This window comes from Vipera berus (genome assembly GCF_964194415.1).
Source record: "Vipera berus genome assembly, chromosome: 6".
NCBI classification, from domain to species: Eukaryota; Metazoa; Chordata; class Lepidosauria; order Squamata; family Viperidae; genus Vipera; species Vipera berus.
This window is the reverse complement of record NC_138208.1, coordinates 59,856,788-59,877,564: the sequence shown is the minus strand read 5'-3', so window position 1 is coordinate 59,877,564 and position 20,777 is coordinate 59,856,788. Positions and strand designations below refer to the sequence as shown.

Here is a 20,777-nt window from a genome sequence, read left to right as displayed (position 1 = left end):
TGTTAAAGAGCACTGGGCGCAGAATAGAGCCCTGGGGCACCCCACTACTCACTTCCCTCCATGTAGATGCGGTTCCATTGAGGACTAGACGCTGAGTGCGGCTGGTCAGCCAGCTACAAATCCATCTGGTGGTGATGCTGTCCAACCCACATTTTTCCATCTTATCAATTAGTAGGTTGTGATCTACTCTATCAAATGCCTTACTGAAGTCCAAGTAAATTATATCCACAGCATTCCTCTGATCTACTAATTTTGTTACTTGGTTAAAGAAGGCAATAAAATTTGTCTGGCATGATCTGTTTTTGACAAACCCATGTTGGCATTTAGTAATGACTTTGCCTCTAGGTTTTTGCTGAATCATTGTTTGATTATCGTTTCCAGAATCTTCCCAGGTATTGAGGTCAGGCTGATAGGTCTGTAATTTCCTGGATCTATTTTTTCCCTTTTTTGAAGATGGGAACTACATCAGCTCTTTTCCAGTCCTCTGGTATTTCCCCAGTGCTCCAGGATCTTTGAAAAATATAGTTCAGTGGTTCTGAGATCACATCTGCCAGTTCCTTGAGAACCTTGGGGTGTAATCCATCTGGTCCTGTTGATTTGAACTCGTCTAGGCTGGACAGGTGCTCACTTACCATTTTCTTGCCTATCTTAACTTGTGTTTCTATTCTGTTTTTTATGGCACTCTTTTTGATAGGTTGGTCTGTTTTTTTCCCTTTGTGTAAAGACAGATGCAAAAAATGAGTTAAATAGTTCTGCTTTCTCCCTGTTGCTTGTCACCTTCTTGCCACTTTCACCCACTAATGGACGAATCATTTCCTTAACTTTTTTCTTGTTTTTTACATGTTGAAAAAAGCTTTTTTTGTTATTTTTGAGTTTGGTCACAAGCCTTAGTTCATTCTGAGCCTTAGGTTTTCTCACTTCATCTTTGCAGGCTCAGGCTATTTGCTGATATTCTGACTTAGTTATGTGCCCCTCTTTCTACTTTCTATACGTCCTTTTTATCTTTCAATTTATCAGAGAGTTCTTTATGCAGCCATGCTGGTTTCTTTTGAGAGCTGTTATTTTTCCTCTTTGTTGGTATTGTGCTAGACTGGGCTTTTATTATATCACTGTTGAAAATTTCCCAAGCTTCTTGAGTTGTTTATCCCTTGAAGATTCTCATCCATGGAATCCTTCCCAAGCCCTCTCTAAGTTTATTGAAATTAGCTCTCTTAAAGTCCAACAGTCTAGTTTGACTGTGTTCTGTTGCTTGTGCTTCCATAATGTTGAATTCCAGTATTGCATCATCACTTCCTCCCAAGGTTCCTGTGGCTTCAAAACCTTCTATAATTTCATCTCTGTTAGTGAGAATTAGATCCAAAATGGCTAATCCCCTAGTTCCCTTCTCCACTTTTTGGAAAACAAAGTTGTCTGCTAGGTTTGTCAGGAATCTGTTTGATCTTCCACTTGGAGAAGAGTTTGTCTCCCAGTTGATGTCAGGGTAATTAAAGTCTCCCATTAATCACTAGACTAAACTGGTTGTCTGTATTTGAAGCCTTAAATCCAAGAGAGTAATGACAGCATCACAGCATCAGCATTCTGATTGAATGGCTCAGTTCAATAAGGTGAGAAATAAGATCTGCTGGGGAAGAGCCTTAGAATCAGGTGCCAGTCTTGGATGAGATGGCAGGAGAAGTATTTGTTTATAGAAGGGGAAGTTACATGTCAGGTTGCTCAAACACACTTCTACAGTATGTGTACCTATTTGATTCAAAATCTAGCTAGCCCAGTTAGATTTGCATTCATTCCATATGTGACACCAACGGATTATACTTTGTTTGCCTATTCTCCACATACTGCATAAGATGAAATGTTCCTCAACATATGTTTCTGCCTTTTTTGTTTGTTTTGAATGGAGCTTGCATGTTCCATCTTTCATATATGTTACTTCATTTAAGTACAGGTCATAAAGCTAAGCATTATCACTATTCCATGGCATCTTATAATGATTTGCACCATGCTAATTGTAAGACATTATCACATTATTCAATGATAAATGCAGTTATACATAGCTGCCCGTCTTAAGAGACACAATTTTGAGTGGCTCACAATTGCAGTAGAAAACAAAGCTCCATTAAAACAATAAAAACACAACCTGGTGCCATAACCATTTTTCTTCAGAGCAACTTCATCCTTTTCAGATTTCAACTCATCTTACTCCATTGATTAATGACCTTCCTGAGCTCAATAGGGTTGGAGCTACTTTAATCTTGTAGTGGGCCGTGCTGTTCCAGAGAAGGGAGACAACAGCTGAGAAGACTTGCTTTAATGGCTCATAAAGTGACACTTCATTAGAGTAGGGATTCCAAAACAGCCATCTGTTCCAGTCTTCTGCTGGACAGAAACTACTGGGAGCAAGAAATTTTGAAGATATGTGGTATGAGCAAAGTTGAGCTTTAAAAGTGACAACCAGCACCTTGAACTGCTCCTAGAAGCCTCTTGAAGTAAAGGCACTAGGAGCAAAACAAGGAATGTCCATAACTTCTTAAGATGTAGCTTCAGGATGGTGTGTAAGGACCGTTCCATTTAAAGCATATAATAGTAATCTGGTCAAGAGGTAATTAAAACATGAGAGAAAACAGGACCTCTTATCCAGTAATGGCTATAACTAGCACACTTGATGAAGTTGTGTAGAGACACATTCTAATATCTTTATTTTGATCTTTTATATTATAGACCTATAAAAATCTAGGGTGTGTTGTCCTGGGTCCTGCATGTTCATTTGCTACATATCAGATGGTCTCGTAAGTATCAACCAATACTGGTAATCCTCGACTTAGACCATTCATTTGGCGATTGTCCAAAATTATGATGGTGGTGAGAAAAGTGATTTATGACTAGTCCCCACTCTTATGACCATCACAGAATCCTTATGGATACGTGATCTCAATTGAATGCTTGGCAACCAGCATGTATTTACAATGATTGCAGCATCATTTGTGACCTTCCCAGCTGGCTTCCAAGAAACAAAGTCAATGGGAAAACCACCAGGGAAGTTTGCAAACCATAATCATGTAATGTCTTGTTTAACAAATGTGATGATTTGCTTAACAATCATGATCACATGATAATGACTGCACCACTTAATAATGAATTCTCCAGTCCTACTTATGGTCATAAGTCAAGGAATGTCTGTATTTGAATAAGATTAAAATATTGAATTAACTTGTTACATGTTTAAAAGTTTAGGAGATTCATGTATCAAATATTATACTTTCAGATCCTTTCTCAGCTTACATTTTCTTATGCTGTTGTAAGCTACTTGAGTCTGCAAGATTCAGCAGCATACCCAGTTTAATAATAATATTTTTATTCCGATTGTAGTAAATATTCCATAGGAAATTACATTTTTGACTGAAAGCACTGGAACTTGCTAATAGACTAGAGTTGCTATGGTGTTGGCCTTGTGCAGGGGTAGGCAACCTCGGCTCTTTTATGACTCATGGACTTCAACTCCCAGAATTCCTGAGTCAGCATAGTCCATGAGTCATAAAAGAGCCAAGGTTGCCTACCCCTGGCCTTGTGTATAAATATAACAGCTATTAAAAATTAGATATCAGCAAAGAAATATAGATAATCTTTGCTGCTTTCTATAATTGTCCATATTTCTGAGGCCCAGACCTGGTAACCTTAGAACACAGGTATATTGACAGCAATTTGTCCAGTCATTCTCCACGCCCAATATCTATTCATGAAATATTCAGTATACATAAGAGGAAAAATAAACAACTTTTAAAAAATTAGGATAAAACTCTAAGGATGCCCTCTTTCAAAGTAGCCCCCAAGGAGTGTGTGCCCTCTGGTTGAATCCTGACTGATGGGTAATAGAACAATAGATGGGAGGAGGACAGGACCTTAATTTTGTGAATGGCATTGATAGCTGTCTAACTGATTGAAAGACTCAACTGAAGCAGTCCACACTGTAACTTTTACTATAAGAACTACTTGTGTAATTTACTAAATCATTTGTCTAAAAGAAACAGCTTTATTTTGATTTTTTATTGATTTTAAGCTTATGTCAAATTGAAGAGTATTACAAGTGTGACTCCCATTACTTCTATTAACTGATAGCAATAGCGGCCATGGTGAGATCATTTGGTTATTATTTATTTTCTAGAGTAAATCATGTATCTGATTTCCCTCTAATTTCCGTTGGGAGTTTTGGTTTGTCTTGTGACTTCAAAGAAAACTTAATAAGGATGTTAACACCAACTAGGAAAGTGACCTACTTCTTGATTGATTTTTGGAAAAATTCCAATTTGCCATTCAAAACTGATGTATGGGAAACAGTTTATGTCTATAGGAAGAATGACATCAATGAAGATTGCTACTGGTAAGAAACTTTCAGGCTATCATTTTGAAATTCAGTGTATTTTTAAATGCAACATTCATCCGTGCAAGGATCCATTTTAAGTCTTATCAATTTTATTTATTTATTTATTTGTTGTTGTTTTTGTTATTGTTAAGATTTAATCTTCAATTTGATTCACAGTCTGGAACTGGTAAAAACTTAACAGTTCAAGTCCTAACCAAGGACCTAAGAGCTATTAAGGTAACGTCTGAATATATAGGCAGTTCCGAGTAATGTGGTTTTTTGCAAAGTCAGAATATTCAGGTCTAATAAGTTCAAAATTTCCATGTATCTTGGCAACCCTTTGAGTATTGCTCCAAGGGCTCCAATTACTATTGGTACAACTATTGATTTTTTCCTCCACAATCGCTCAACTTCAATTTGCAGATCGTGGTATTTTATTATTTTTTCTAGTTGCTTCCACAATAATGATGTCAGGCATGTTGTGGGCCAGATGTTTGTCTGTTTGGATTCGAAAGTCTCACAAGATCGTGAGCTGTTCAATTTCAAGAACTTTGTCAATTTGGCGTTTCCAGTAATTTTTGCTACCTTCGAACCAAACTTTTGGAAAAGCTTCCAATGTATGATTTTGGCAACTTGATTATGACATTGTAGATAATCCATCCATGAGATTTTGATGCAGGCACTGATAAGAAGATTCACTGTTTCATTTTTCTCACTGCATAAGCGACATTTGCTGTTATTACTGACATGTTGACTTTTTGCTTTCATGGAATTGGTCTGCAAGGCTTGTTCTTAGGCAACCAAAATGAAACCTTCAATTTCTTTCTTCAGCACCCCTGATTTCAGCCAGCTCCATGTTAGTTTTGTATCTGCCTTCCCTTCCATGTCCTTCAGGTATTAACTGTGCATAGGTTTATTTTTCCAGTTAGAAACTCGATGCTCAATAGTTTCCTTTCGATATTCTGCTTTCAATCTTGTTCTTTTCAAGAGGTTCCCTTATTCACCTCTTTCAGCAGAACTCTTTTGTTTTTTTAATGTAGTCATTTAACCCTTGTTTTTTTCTCTTCCACAGTTTGTTTCACCTGTAAGAGTCCTCTGCCACCCTGAGATCTAGGCAAGTACAATCGATCAATATCACTTTTTGGGTGCAGAGGATGGTGATTTGTCATTAGTTTTCTTGTCCTTTGATCCAAGTTATCAAGTTCTAGCTGAGTCCAATCAATTATTCCAGCTGACTGTCCAGGTATTAATTGCCTTTATGATATTTCCTCCACTCAGCTTTGATCTTAAGATTTTCTGGGCTCACTTTATGTATTTTGTTGAAGTAGCTTTCTTGACTTGATTGTGCAATAGGTCAGAAGCTTCCAAAACTCCTAAGTACTTGTACCCTTCTTCTGGTGTTATTGCTTTTGTCAGCTCTTCATTGTCAAGTTCAAATCTATCATCTTCAACCATTTTTCCTGCCTTAACAGCAATTGTTGCACATTTGTCAATGTCAAATTGCATTTCAACATCTCTGCTAAACTCCTCAGTGCTTTTCAGCAGTGAGCTCAGTTCACTTTTGTTTTTTCCGAACAGTTTTAAAATATTCATGTAGAGCAAATAGGAAATTTTCAAGCCTTTTTAAGCTAATTCATAGCCACTGTTTGTTTTGCTCAAAATGCTTGCTAGTGGTGCTATTGAATGTACAAATAACAGAGGTGACAATGAGTCACCTTGGAAAATTCCTCATTTGATTTCAACTTCACCACAGGCCATCAATTTAGTTTGCCACAGCTTCATGGAAGTCTTCAGGAATTTCTGGATGTTGCTGCTAATTCCAAAAATGTCTAAGCATTGTGGAACAGAATGAAATGCTTTCTTATAATCAATCCAGGCCATGAACAAATTTGTTCATCTTTTCTTTGAATTCTTCAAAACCAGTTTATCAATCATTAGTTTGTCTTTTGTCCCTTTTGAATTTTTGCACCACCCTTTCTTTTCTACAGGCAGCAAATCCTTGTTTTCTAGATATCCATAAATACCTGCAAGTATTATTATAGTAAGATAGTTGTTGTTGTTGTTGTTGTTATCATCATCATCATCATCATCATCATCATCACAGTCAGCCAAATGTTCAAACTGGGTTTGGTATTTTGTCTACATATCGAGTCCTTCCCATGGACTCTGGATGTTTGATGGTGTTACAGATATTGTCACAGGATGGAAGCTGTTCCCAGTAAAGCCACCTTTTGCAATTGACTGATGGGGATTTGTCAATGCCAATGGTGTTCAAGCGGTGCTCCAGTTGTTTTGGGATTGCACCAAGGCACCTATTACTATAGGTACTACCCTTGCTTGCCTTTGCCACAGTCGTTCTATTTCTGTTTGTAGGTCTTTGTATTTTGTTATCTTCTCCAGTTCTTTCTCTTCTCTTCTGCTGTTTCCAGGCACCGCCACGTCCACTATCCAGACTTTTTGTCTTTCTTATTGACAATTGTTAAGTCCAGGGTGTTATGTGACAGATGCCTGTCTGTTTTAATTCTAAAGTCCCAGAGCAATTTAACTTCTTCATTTTCTATGACCTTCTCCATTTTATGATCCCAACAGTTCTTGCTTGCAGGCAAATGATATTTCTTGCAGATCTCTCAAAGCACCATTGTTGCTACTTTGTCATGCCATTGTTTGTAGTTAGTCTGGGGAATCTTGTTGCCACAGCTAACCAGATTTTTGTTGTTGTTGTTGTTGCTGCTGTTATTATGTATATGCTGATTATCTTGCAGTTCAAGGTGACTCTGCAGTTCAAGGTGACTCAAGCTTATGATGTAATAAAGCATATGGATATAAAAACAATTATAAATATAAAAACAGATAAAAATTACAAACGATTAAAACAACTAAAAAAAACCCATGGGTTTAGAGCAGAGAGGTAGTGGTGACTTCTGTATTACTACACTAGCCACCTCTAGACAACAGCTTCTTCTCAGAGCCCTGTGCCAACTGCACAGCTAAGTTATGAGGCATTACCTGAAAGCCAGGCGAAGGGGGAAAATCTCATTCCTCAGCAAGATATTCCAAAGAGTGGGGGCCGTGGCAGAAAAGGCTCTTCTACTGGATACCATCCACTGCAATACCTTGGCTGATGTGGGAATGCAGTAAACCTCATCTGCCAGTACAAGTGGGTCAAGCTAATCCCATTGGGGAAAGATGGCTCCTCAAATATTCTGGACCTATAACCAAACGGGCTTTAAAGGCAATGACCAATAGCTTGAATAGGATCCAGAAGCAGATTGACAAACAGTACAGCTTGTGTAACAGTGGTGTTACCTGTATCACCAGAGGGGCCTCCACAACTGTCTGCACTGCTGCATTCTGGACCAATTGTAGCTTCTGAATACTCTTCAAGAGTACCCCCAGGTAAGGTGTGTTACACTAATCCAAACGGAAGTTGACCAGGCATGAGTGATTGAGTGCAGAACCTCACAACCCAAAAAAGAATGCAGTTGATGCACAACCCAAAGATGTGTAAAGGCTGTCCAGGAGTCACGAGTCTAACTCCTTCTTCCCTGGACAAAATGTAACTTATGTTAGCCAAAAGTATCCTAGGGAGTAAAAGGGATCTGTAGGAGCCTTCTGACTAAAAAGATGTTTTGTGTGGGCTTGGATAATAAGATAGGCAGCATATCAATTTTTATATAGGTACATGACAGATAGAAATAGCAACAGCACTTATATACCACTTCACAGTGCTTTACAGCCCTCTCTAAGCGGTTTACAGAATCAGCATATTGTCTCCAATAATCTGGGTCCTCATTTTACCAATTTGGAAGGATGGAAGGCTGAGTCAACCCTGAGCCTGGTGAGATGCGAACTGCTGACCTGCTGGCAGTCAGCAGAAGTAGCCTGCAGTACTGCATTCTAACCACTGCACCACCATGGCAGATAGATAGATAGATAGATAGATAGATAGAGAGAGAGAGAGAGAGAGAGAGAGAGAGAGAGAGAGAGAGAGAGATGTACACTACACACACACACACACACACACACACACACACACACACAGAGGCACCACGACAAGAAGAAAGATCCATAGGTACAGAAGTAAATTGCAAGGGTTGAAACATACTATAGTCATAACTTACAATGATATAAAGCTATACATTATGTACTCAATTATGTGATACAGCGTTAAAAATGTTACACATGAAAGCATTAAGATATATGGCATGAATATTCAGAACAGTACAGATAGTCCTCACTTAACATCCTGTTGCTTAGTGACCATTCAGAGTTAGTACAAACCTTCGTAGAGCTACTTACAACTCAGTCTCTTGAGTACTAATGACATCCCCCCCCAGATCTATTTCATTTCCGGGCTCAATTATGGTCAAGGACTGCCTATTATATGACTGAATGAGAAAGAGAAAGCATCCCTTCCCATTTTTAAAAGTAAGGTTAATATGATGGAAGCCTATGGTTGTTATGGATTTTGCAATAGAGATATAATAAATGTTAATGCACATGAAATGTTATTTTTTAGAGATGTGCACTGCTTAAAATTTGGAGGAATTTGATACCACAACATTATCTTTCTTACACGGAATATTTTTCTAAACATTATGCAACTGTCAAATATTAATTTTCCTATTATTTCTTATTCCAATCCCAGGTATATGAATGCGCTAGATGCTTCAACTACAGATATCTCGAAATACATGAAATTCAAGGAAATTATAAGGAGCCCAGAAGACCTGCAAAAGATTGTGACAAGTTCAATTCGAAAAAGCAATGGTAAGACCTAGTATCTGGAATCCACAGGTCTAGGTAGACTGGGCCATGAAATCAATTTTGAGGATGCCTAATACTACTTTTATTGAGATTGATTATAATAACAGTATCTATCAAGTTCCCCTCCTCCTCTTCCTCCTCCTCCTCCTCCTGCTACTGCCACTAACTGCGGGGTTGCCTGTCTAAACTGCTTCCAAACATACTGTAATCTTATAGCTTGTTCTAAAAGCTTGGTGTTGTGCAGCCAGAATTACCCCCTCTGTCCTTTCTTCAACTTCTCTGCTCTTAGCCATTGTCAAATGTTGTTATTGTCTCTCTGCCTGCTATTTTTTTTTTAATGTACTGGCCATGTCTTGCCATGTCGCTTTTCTGTTCTTTATTTGGTCTTTCTTGTGTGACTATTTGGTTGCTCCAGGAATCAGTAAGCCTTCCTGGTATACTAGCTTTTTCACTGTCCTTCAGATATTTTTCTAATGCCTTTTTTCCCAATCATATGATGTACTTGCAACATTCCATGCCCACCTATTTCCTTAGTAAGTAGAGTCTGTCAACATTGCTGCAGGAATGAAGGGCATGATCCATTGTCATTATTTTCGTGGACTTTCTATCCAGGGCTTTAGTTCTGCCTGAGTCCAGTCCACTATTCCAACTGTCTGTCTGATGTCTTTTCAGCTGATTTTTAATTTGTGCACTCAGATTGGTTCTGCTGCAAATACTCTGATTGTGATGGTTTCTGGAGCTACAATAATTTCATAATCTATAATTACATGTGAAAGGTAAAGGTTTCTCTGCCCAGTTATGTCTGGCTCCAGGCTGTGGTGCTCATCTCTATTTTTTGGCCGAGGGAGCCAGCATTGTCTGAAGACATTTTCTGTGGTCATGCAAAGATGCCTTATTCACCGAGCTGGCAGAACTACTGATGAGGGTGGAAACTATCAAAGCAGACTTGGACTGCTTTGACAAGTTTTAAATATATAATCCCTCTTCATCTCTCTTTATGACCATCAATACTCTTTGAAACTCTGTTTAGTTTTCCCTCTAGATGCTTCATCTCCCACCACACAAAACAAAATAACTTGGAACTTCTAGAAACTTTTTACAATGGGTCACACATGATCAAACCTGTGCAATTTTTTTCTTCCATTTTAACTTTCATGTAATTAATATTCCTACTCACAAAACAAACAGGCTAACACTTTTTCATGCAAGATAGAATATTGTGTTCCTTACGTTCATCTTCAGCCTCAGTTTGAAAAGACCAATAAGACATTGAGAGTTAGAAGGCATATAGATCACTCCTCACTGAGCAAATTCACAGTTAGCAGTAACAAGAATAGTATGTGTTGGTTTTACTCAGTGTTTCTCAACTTCAGCAAAATTAAGATGTGTGGATTTCAACTCCCCAGCTAGCAGCATTCCACTTATAATAAACATGCAGATTTAAGCCTTGCATTGCAGTCTCACCACTTACCAATTCTTTGAACTTGGAGCAGGAGGAAGTTGAACTTAAGGAGCTTATGGGAGATTGGATGATTGGATAACTACCAATAAAAAATTAAATTCCCGCATGTACTTCAAACTGGACAGTATTTAAGACACCTTTAACAGAAGTGAACATTTCTCTCTTATATCTTTCTGATCCATTGGAATAAATGGGTGCTCTTCATAAACCAGAATGAGTGGAATATTATATTTTTAGCTGTTGGTTATTGGATGTAATAAACAGTTGTCATGCCACTCCATCTTAGCCTATAGTGGAAGAGTTCTGAGCTGGGAATATGTTTATGGAGATTCTCAATGATCCATTCCAGATCATGGTTGTCCCAAAGGTGCTTTTCAAAAGGGCAACTGGACTTTCTTGGTTTTTTTCCTTGAAAATGTTCAGTTATGAAGAAGAAAATGAAACATATTCAAGGAAGAAAACCAAGAAAGTCCAGTTGCCTTTTGGAAAACACCTTTGGGTTTGGAGTGGGAAGTATCTGAACAGGAGGTCATGATGTTGAATGACTTCCCTTCCTGCTAGATGCTGGAAACAACTTCTGTTTGGCTATGCATGACATTCATATGTGGAGTCTTCTCTTTAAACTCTGACCTTTGGACTGTCTAATAATATGGACCTAGCTCTTTAAAACTTGGACTGAATTTGAACTCTTCTTCTGAGTACTCCTGTTTCAAAACAAACTTTGCAGACAAGTCTTTGGCTTGTTTACATTTCTTTGCTTCATTGTTAGCTTTTCAGCCTTGAAGTAAAACTGATAATTTCCTGAAAAACCATGCATGCCAGTGAGACTGAAACTTGAGGCAGGGACTTATTACCTTCTTATAAAATACAACAAATGATATCTTTTCCCCATATCCCATCTCTTATCTATAAACAAATCCTTTAAAACATTGTCATTTCAGCCCCAATCAGCCATTAAGGGTTACCAAAGATAACAACATATCTAATTACACCTTGATCAAATAAGTCAACTTTATATTCCTTCCTTTTATTTTTAACAAACTTTATCTTGAAATAATGTGCTAAAATGTGGGTTTTTTCATATTTTTTTTCATTCCTTCAAGCCTCTTTTGCAAATCCAATATATGAAGTTGAGGTATATAGATTGAGGTGTTTTGGCCCTGGGCTTTGATTATGAGGTATATGTTAGATGTGTATATCTGGATATTTTCTTGAGGATATGAAGTCCAGGGAGGGAAGATTGCCCTCAGAAGTGTAGATGCCTTTCTAATTGTGGTTTTATTGTGAGGAGTCTGGTATTGTGATTTAATCTTGAAGGGGTTCCATTTTTCTGATGGGGGCAATGAGGTGTTCTTAATCATTTCCTTTATTTTGAGAATTGTCGGTAGATTAAAGGTGGTTTGGGAAATGTGTAAGCTGTCTAATGGGTGATTGAGATAGTATGAAGAATAAAGTTAAGAATCAGATTTGCTATCATTTTCTCACAGGCGCAACTATATGGAGCACTTGAGTGTGATCTCAAAATTTCTCCTTGTCTGGAGAGGAATTATAAAGAGCCAGTCAACTTGCTGGTTCTCCATTTTCCTGTAGTTGTTGGCTCCACTATACATATATAAACAGAATTTATAATGACTTTGGGGATACATATACAGATTCCCAGTTTTACTGCTTTAATGTTATTTCATGTTCTAAATATATTTTTTTAAAAAATAAAGCAAAATATTTCTTATTTCTTATTTCTCACTCTCTCTTACTTTTTTTTAACAGTAATTCTCACATGTGGTACTCCAGATGATATCAAAATAGCCCTTGGGAATAAAGAGGTGGATAACAATATAGTTTTCATCCTAATAGATCTTCACAGGTACATATTTTATAAAACAAATAAAGAATAATAAAAGAAAACAATGGAATCTGAATAGAAATGTGTGTATTCCTTCAACTAAGATGCTACTCAGAACCCTCAAACTCTCTGGCTCTTAGATTGAGGAAGACAAATACCACCCATAAGGGTGAGAAGGGAATTTTATGTATATTCTATACCAAAGTAACTCTCAAATTAAACTTATTTTTAAGTTCTGTATAACCTATGCAAATGAATATTTGCTTTGCAACCAGTGAATTCCCTTATGGAGGGAGACAGAGTAATTTCTTCTCCACTCATGTCCAAGTTAGTAGCTTGTAAGCTCAAAGCCTGAGGGGATAGTACTTGTTTTAAAATCATGATTTCTTGCATGATTTGTTATGTACCCAGGGATGTAATGCTGTAGGGCCAAAGATATGTACTTTAGGAAAAAATTCTCTACTAAAGTTCATTAGTAAAAGAGACTAGCAACACTCTTCCATCCAAAGCATAAATTGTGTTTATACACCAGAGGCTGCAATACTTAAAAAGGGGCCTACATGTGACTGCCCCCACCCCCCAGGTTTATGCAAAATATGCATGTAATCTGTGAGTTTAGGAATAGTGGTGATAAAGGTAATAAAGGCAGAACTACAAAGACAATGGCTTATTTGCAAACAAAGGCTGTGTGGAATAAAGATTACTGTTGTTATTTGAATTGCTACCTTTTTTGGCCTTGTTTCCCATAGCATTTCTCACTTTCAAGTATTATCAACATTCTTTTGCGTCTAAGCATTTCATGGTGTAACTGGCATTTTTACTGCTTCTCTAAGGAGATTCAGGAAAGGTGACTGGAAGGGGTGTGATCTGTCTATCTTGACTATCACCATTTTTCTTTTTCTGTACTGTTATGGTATCCCCCCTCCCTTTGTTTATGGGTTTAAGGGGATAAGCAATGGAGTTCACATCCTTCACATAATTTATGTTCCTGCACATTAGGTTTTCTTAGGGTTTTGCTACTTATCTGAGATATGTTTATTAACAAAATGCAGTCTTTGTGTCCTGTGCAAGACTAGAAAGAAGGCAATTATAGCCTGAGAGCTTTTATCATCATGTTGTAAATCTTCTGATACTAGCTAAGGCCAAAATTTAGACAAAGAGCAGCAAATGCTTGGAGAGTTCAAAGAGAGGTTGCTAGCCTTATAAATTATGTTAGTACCACAAGAGTGCTAACTTGAAGATTTGAGGCTGGAAAACTGAATATAATAATTGAAAACTATATGTGGTTCAGTAATTAGAGAATTTAATTAAGCTGTGTTCCTAAGTCTTAGTTAGTTCTCCTAGAACTAAGGAGAAATTTCCTAATGGTGATCACGAACAATCAACCAGTGGAATGGCTTGCCTTCAGAAGTTGTGGGTGCCCCATCACTGGAGATTTTCAGGAAGAGACTGGACAGCCATTTGTCTGAAATGGTAGACTCTCCTGCTTGAGCAGGGAGTTGGACTAGATGACCTCCAAAGTTCCTTCCAACTCTGTTATGCTGTGTAGGAAATTAGGAAGCTGAGAGTCAAAGTATTTATAGTGACAATGGGCTTTGATTGTGAAGCATGTTAGATGTGCAAATTGAGGTGTTCCTGCCATGGGGAAGTGTGAAGTCCAAATGGACTTTGATCACAAGGTGCATGTTTGATATGCAGATCTTCCTAGAGGTGGAATTTTATGAGGGGGCCTGACATAGTATTGTCATTTAGGAGATTTCCTTTTCTTGAGGGGATTTTCCTTCCTGGTGAGACATGCTTTTGTCATCTTTAGCCTCCATAAGATGAAAAGCATTTTAGGCATCTCTATAACTTTGTTTAGAGGGACGTGGTGGCTCAGTGGGTTAGGATGCTGAGCTTGTCAATCAGAAGGTTGGCAGTTTAGCGGGTCGAATCCCGAGTGCCACATAACAGAGTGAGCTCCTGTTACTCGTCCCAGCTTCTGCCAACCTAGCAGTTTGAAAGCACGTAAAAATGCAAGTAGAAAAATAGGGACCACTATGGTGGGAAGGTAACAGCGTTCCGTGCGCCTTTGGCGTCTAGTCATGCCGGCCACATGACTATGGAGGCGTCCTTGGACAAGCGCTGGCTCTTCGGCTTTGAAACGGAGATAAGCACCGGCCCCTAGAGTTGGAAACGACTAGCACACATGTGCAGGGGAACCTTTACCTTTTTTATAACTTTGTTTATGACTTTTGCCTGTGAAAGGGATGACTCAGGTGGCAAGTTGGTATTTTTCTTTAAAAATTTTTTTATTGATTTTCTAATGTTACATTTATATCTTTGAAAAGCAATGTGGCGGCTGAGTTACAATAATTCAATTACATACAGATATCATTAGTACAAATCTCAAACTATTACAGTGAATATTTCCTCTCTTTTCCCTTTAATATATACTGTCTCATATTTAAGTTAATACACTTCTTATTCGGTCAATCAAATAAAAAATAACTTTCTTACATTCATCAATAGTTTTTAGTTTATATATATCTTAGTTGTTGTAACATTCAATCTTGTAGACAATCAATAACCTAGTGAATTTTTTCCAATTTTAATTTCCCATTAATATTTAAATTTAACATTTAATGTTTATCATTTCCAAGTTTTTAAATGATCCCAATTACCTTTGTCCCAATTCCTGTTGTTCAGGATACATATCTTATCTATTTAAGTTCTCACCATCTACATCCACAAATTAATAATACAATATAACATTCTTATTTTCTAATAATTTCTAAATATCTTAAATTTAGTAACCAAAATTTCTTTTATTTCAACATTTAATACTTTGTCTCTCTTCCTTTTTGTATCTGCAATCTCATATTTAAGCTAATAATTTTCATTCTTACCGCTACTTCAAGACTTATTTATTACATTCATCAATACGTTTTAGCTTATATATATCCTAATCACCTTTACATCACCTTTATAAGCAAGTCAGTATTCAAATTTAACTGTTAATATTTATACTTCTAAATTTTACATGACCAAGGTTTTCTTTATCTCCATTCATAACAATATCTTATATTCAAAGTACGGATCTTATCTATTTGAGTATATTCTATTTTAATTCTCATAAGTAGGTCAAAACCCCATTCCTCTTCAGTCTTATTGTAGCTTTCTTTCTTTGCCAAATCATCTTCCATGTCCGTGCTTTTGAGTTGTCCAACAAACCTCCTTGTATTGTTATATGTATTATTTGCCAGTGAAAAAACCATCCAGTTGCCATTTTTTTTGAGAGGATTAGCAGGTCTAGCAGGTCATCTCTTTAGTTTTCCATCTCAACGTAGTTGTCCTGAACTGTTTATCTTCTCTTTCACCTGTTCTTCTTTTTGATCCTCAGGTTCCTTCTGATTTTTATAGAAAGTCTTTTCCTCTTTCCATATTGTCAGTTTCTTTTCTGAGTTTTCCATTGTCTATTTTTGTTGGGCAGTTAAATCTTCTGTCATAATATTTAATTGTTCCACTTTTTCAGTTGTATTCTGTGTAGTTAATTTCTTGGTTGTAGTCAAAGTTTCAGTTTGCAGTAGGCTCTTATTTTGTCACCAGCTGTAAGGAGGGTTTGATAAATTGCTTTCAACATAGAAAGGATTTGTTCCTGATCTTCATCCATAGTCTGTTCCTGATCTTCTTCTGGGCTCTTCAGTAAAAATAGAAAGTAAAGAATAGAAAACAAAAAACCTTTTAGTCCACAAACTTTAGGAAATAAAATGATTTAGCAACTTATGTAGGTCAAAAAGAATAGTTAGGATTTAAGAGGGTAGATCTCACCCTGTCTCTTCCATGCTGCTTTAAAGTTGTCTGGTGGTAAGTGTGGCTTCAGCTGTCTGCAGCCTAGTGACGAGCCATATTGCTATGGCCGGTCTTTTGTTCGCTGGTTTGGAGGGTTGTGCCGGCTCTAGCGGGAGAGCTACCTCTTTCCCGCAATCCAGCGAGAGCCCCTTCTTGCTGGTTGCCTCTACAGGGCAACTTTCGACCCTTTTTAGGGTACCCCAGCAATGCGAAACTGGACGAGGAAGACGAAGCTCATCTTCCAAGCATCCATGGTGGCTGCATCTGCAAGTTGGTATTTTTCTTCTGACAGAAGTAATCTAGTACACCTATGGCAGGGATTGAGAGAACATTCTTGCTACTCCCAAGAAAGCTTATTTGATTCATTTGGTGCATTTAGGCATCCCTAGGTTTTTTCTGTAAATGAACCTTGATTTTCTTTGGAGGCTCCAGTAGGAGTATAGCTATCATATAGTTGACTGAAGAATGGTACATGGTTTCTATCTGATATGATCTCCTATTCCACCAAATGGACAGTTTTTTGAGGGGCATATAGTGTATGTTACAGTGAGATAGGAAGGACACATCCACCTAGCCAGTGAGATCATCCCTTGTGGACAATGGGGTGAGAGATGTCTTAAGCAAATGGTTCTTGCATCTTACTGAGGGATCAAATTGATTAAAAACTAAATAGTAATATTAGTAGCAGTAGAAGAAAAAATATTTCTTGAACAATTCTGTCCAGCCCAGGGACAGATTTTTGGGTTCAAGAGCATCAATCTGAGATGAGAAAGAGAGAGGCTGAATTAGAGGATAATTATTTGACTACCTGGAGAGCAAAAGCAATAAGCCAGAAATCCCTGAGTTTGGCAAAAGTCCCAGAGGTAGAGGGAATGCCAAGAGAAAAAAGGGAAGTCGCAGAAAGTAAGACTTCTTAAAAAGGGTGAGCCAGAGATAAAACAAACCTCACCACAAAAATATGTGTTATATTTGTGGTATTTACTTCCATGAGAGCTGGATGCAGCTCTGTTACACAGTATAATGGTGCCTAAAATAGTCAGGAATAGAATAGTGTAACAGTAAGATAGATAAGATAACCTTTATTGTCATTTTAGTGTGGGCACACTGGCACATATTAAAAATGAAATAATGTTGTCTGTTCTCAACAGTGTACACATACATAACATACATATAAACATGATACATATATATGTATATAACTACACCCTTACATATACATACATATAAATATTAATCACTGTTCATCTTGAATACATAGCAGAAAGAGTATAAAGTGGTATAACAGACTAAATATTAACATTAAAATTCCAAGGCAGATCTCTCCCACTCCCCCACCCCACCCCATCCCTTTCCTTCCAAAACAGAAGAAATTGCAAAGCTGGCAGTTAGTGATAATATGAAAAAAGGTAGGATGAAGAGAAATTCTAAATGTTTCCTTTATCACCACCATCAAGAACTAAGAACTAAGGCAAAACTCTTTAAGTGAGGAATGGCCAAGAGCCCATAATGCGACTGTGGTGGTCCAGAAAAAATATATAACACATATAGTTCAAGAATGTCACCTCAGGAAATTTCAAGACACCTGGGACAATCTCATTGCAGCCACCTCAGAAGCAATTAAATGGTTAGCTTCCTTAGATTCAGTGACTGCATGACGTCTATAGATGCCATACACCAAATAAATAAATAGCCATCAAGAATCACTGCCGGCAGTGTTTCTGATTCTGATCCAACAGATCCCAGGAACAGCATCAGAGCTCTCTATCCAGAAGAGCACAGTGATAGGAACAGCTAAAATACTGCATGCAACCCTTTAACTCCCAGGCTTCTGGTAGAGGACTTGAGTCTGAGGGAAACACATACCATCCATAGGGGTATGAATTACAATTATAATTGTATAGATACATATTTTTAAAATATGTATGTATATATGGACACACATGTACACCCACACCCACACGCATACCTACATGCATGCACACACAAACACACTTTATTTGACATGTGTCTGGAATTCAGGAATGGCGACTAGCAAAGGAAAAAAGAACTATGGCTCACTCCTCTGCGTCTATTTGTGCTGTGGTGCCATGATTATTGTTTTCATGCTGGATGATGACATACTGACTTGAGAAGGCTGTCAGTCAGTCACTTTGCCTGTCATGCCCTACATATATTTAATAAGAAAAACATAATTGACAGTTACTTGCAACGGGCAATACAGGTGGGATATAGCTTAGCAAAGGGGATAGCATGTTTCATGCTGGTGTAGTTTTCTGTCGCCTCAAGGAAGAATGGAGAATACTTCAACTCAGTAGTGAGGAAATGCTCATTTCATACACGATGTTACAATTGTTTTACCAGATCTTTTGGCATGGGATATACATTCAATCTGCTTGCAAGACTGACAGCAATTTTGACAGGAAATACAAATCTGCATCAAAAAATGAAGATTTATTTATCATCTTTGTTACTGTTACTTAGCACTCATATAGAGTTCAGTGAGTTGGGATCTTAATATTATTTCAACATTCTGTGTAATTTCCCTATAACGTAGACCAGTACTGATAAGAGATGGAGGAAGCTAAGGCTAATGGATAGGTAACTCTGTGCCTGTGTTTCAAACAGGAACATCTGGACATGTTCTCATTTTCTTAAGTGATCTATGTACAATGTACAGATGATAGATCACAATATATCACTATACTTCCTCTTTAACTGCCTTGAAATGCTAAAATAGAAAGATAAGCATTTGACGAGTTGTAAAACATGGCTGATAAATTGCATTTAAGCTATTTCCTTCCTTTATATAAACACATGATTTTATGAGCCTTTTATTATGCACTCATGCTAACTCACACCATATATTAAATCAATTCAATAAGGCTTTCACATGGGGTAGAAAAGTTTTGTGTTGCAAAAATATTTTTTATGATTTCCACATTTAAAACAGACAATAAGTAAAAAAAGTATATTACAAAACCAGTGTTTGTATTTTATTTCAAATATTTACTGAAATGATCTCCCATCCCTAATATTTTGTATAAATTTCTTGCTGTTTTCCACACTTCATAAATATTTATAATGTTAAACATTTATTGTATTGTTATGTTTGTATTTTAATTTTTTTAATGTTAAACATTTCTTATGGTGCTGCAACAGCTCTTGGATATAAGAAGTGACATGAAAATAGTTTTAATTAATTACTTAATATGTTTCAATTAAAATATTACAACAAAAACAAATTACAACAAAAATGAAATCATGAAAAATTATTTCTCTGATATTGAAAATTGGAAATAATAATAGGTTGGGAAACTGTTAAGATAAGGTGTGCTATGTGAAACACTATGATATTTTACCACTAGATACAGTACACTACTCTTTTCATACGTAGGGATTTTTGCTGGAAAGTTCATGTTTAAAAATATCTTTTCTTGAGATGCTCTGACAGACCAGATGCAGGCAGAATGATCGCAGTTTATGCTCCCTGTTTGAAGGGACTAACATTTCAATGAGACAATGAAGAAACATGGGACTATTGTATGGTATGCATGACACTTTTTGTTTGAAAGTATCCTTGCACGTTCAGGTAAAATCCTATGATATTTCACTTGCTTCAGTACTGAACAAACAATACATATAGATTCCATTTTGATTCCATTTTTGATTTATTAAATTCTGATTTATTTATATCACATGTATATGAGCTAAAGATTGTTTCTACCAAGTTTTTAAAACTTCTACTTTGATAAATGATTGATATTTTACTAGAGAAACTGTCTGTGGTGGCTGAATAATGTCTGACTGTTATTCTTCTTGCTACTTATTACACATGGGTATTTGTGATTTTTTCCCCCCAGTAACATTTCTTATGAAAATAGTCCCTCACCTAGTTACATGCGGAATGTCCTTGTTCTGACTCTGGCACCAAAAAATTACAGCTCAATTTTAAATCATAACGGGACTCTCATGGATCCTGAGAAGATCGCTTTGGTAACTCTTTTATTTGCATTCTCGATACAAGAGCTTTTTTGTCTTGCTTCATGGGCTTAATGGCCAAACTACATCTACCAGCTGCAGTCCAGTTGCTTTGAACATTGCTAGTGCTGTTGAATCTGTTCTTCAGTTTCCACTACAACTTTCTTTGCCAATTATCATCCAATTCTGTATAAGTTCCTCTCCTAAAATTGCCCACCTTGTCCAATATTTAGCATGTTGTACAAGATTATACTCACATAATCCATATAATTTTCTGGAAGAGGACAAGGTTTATTAATTTAAGTAGTTCATTTACTTGGGATTTTTTTTTTCAAATGAGCGTCAGAGGGGAGAAGGGAGGCATCAATAACTACAAATGTAGGCATGTTCATCCATATACACAAAATATTTATATATAATTCTGAATAAAACTTGAAGGTTAAAAGCAAAAAAAAAGCAGTACCAAAATAATGAGTCATTTGCAGCCCTAACAATATGGAGAAAAACACATCCCTAAATAAATAAAAATACACCATATACTA

The 20,777-nt window shown here is 37.0% G+C and overlaps 1 protein-coding gene across 1 annotated transcript in view; it reads left to right on the top strand.

Annotated features, from left to right (window-relative positions):
* Nucleotides 1–4,121: 4,121 nt before the first annotated feature.
* GUCY2C (guanylate cyclase 2C) overlaps nucleotides 4,122–20,777 on the top strand; it is a gene marked incomplete at its 5' end in the record, with an annotated part of 75,265 nt that continues 58,609 nt past the window's right edge. The window contains 4 exons of the mRNA XM_081330636.1: nucleotides 4,122–4,372; nucleotides 9,003–9,124; nucleotides 12,351–12,447; nucleotides 20,118–20,250. Of these exons, the coding sequence (XP_081186762.1) occupies nucleotides 4,122–4,372; nucleotides 9,003–9,124; nucleotides 12,351–12,447; nucleotides 20,118–20,250 (603 nt within the window). The remainder of the gene's footprint in view (nucleotides 4,373–9,002; nucleotides 9,125–12,350; nucleotides 12,448–20,117; nucleotides 20,251–20,777) is intronic.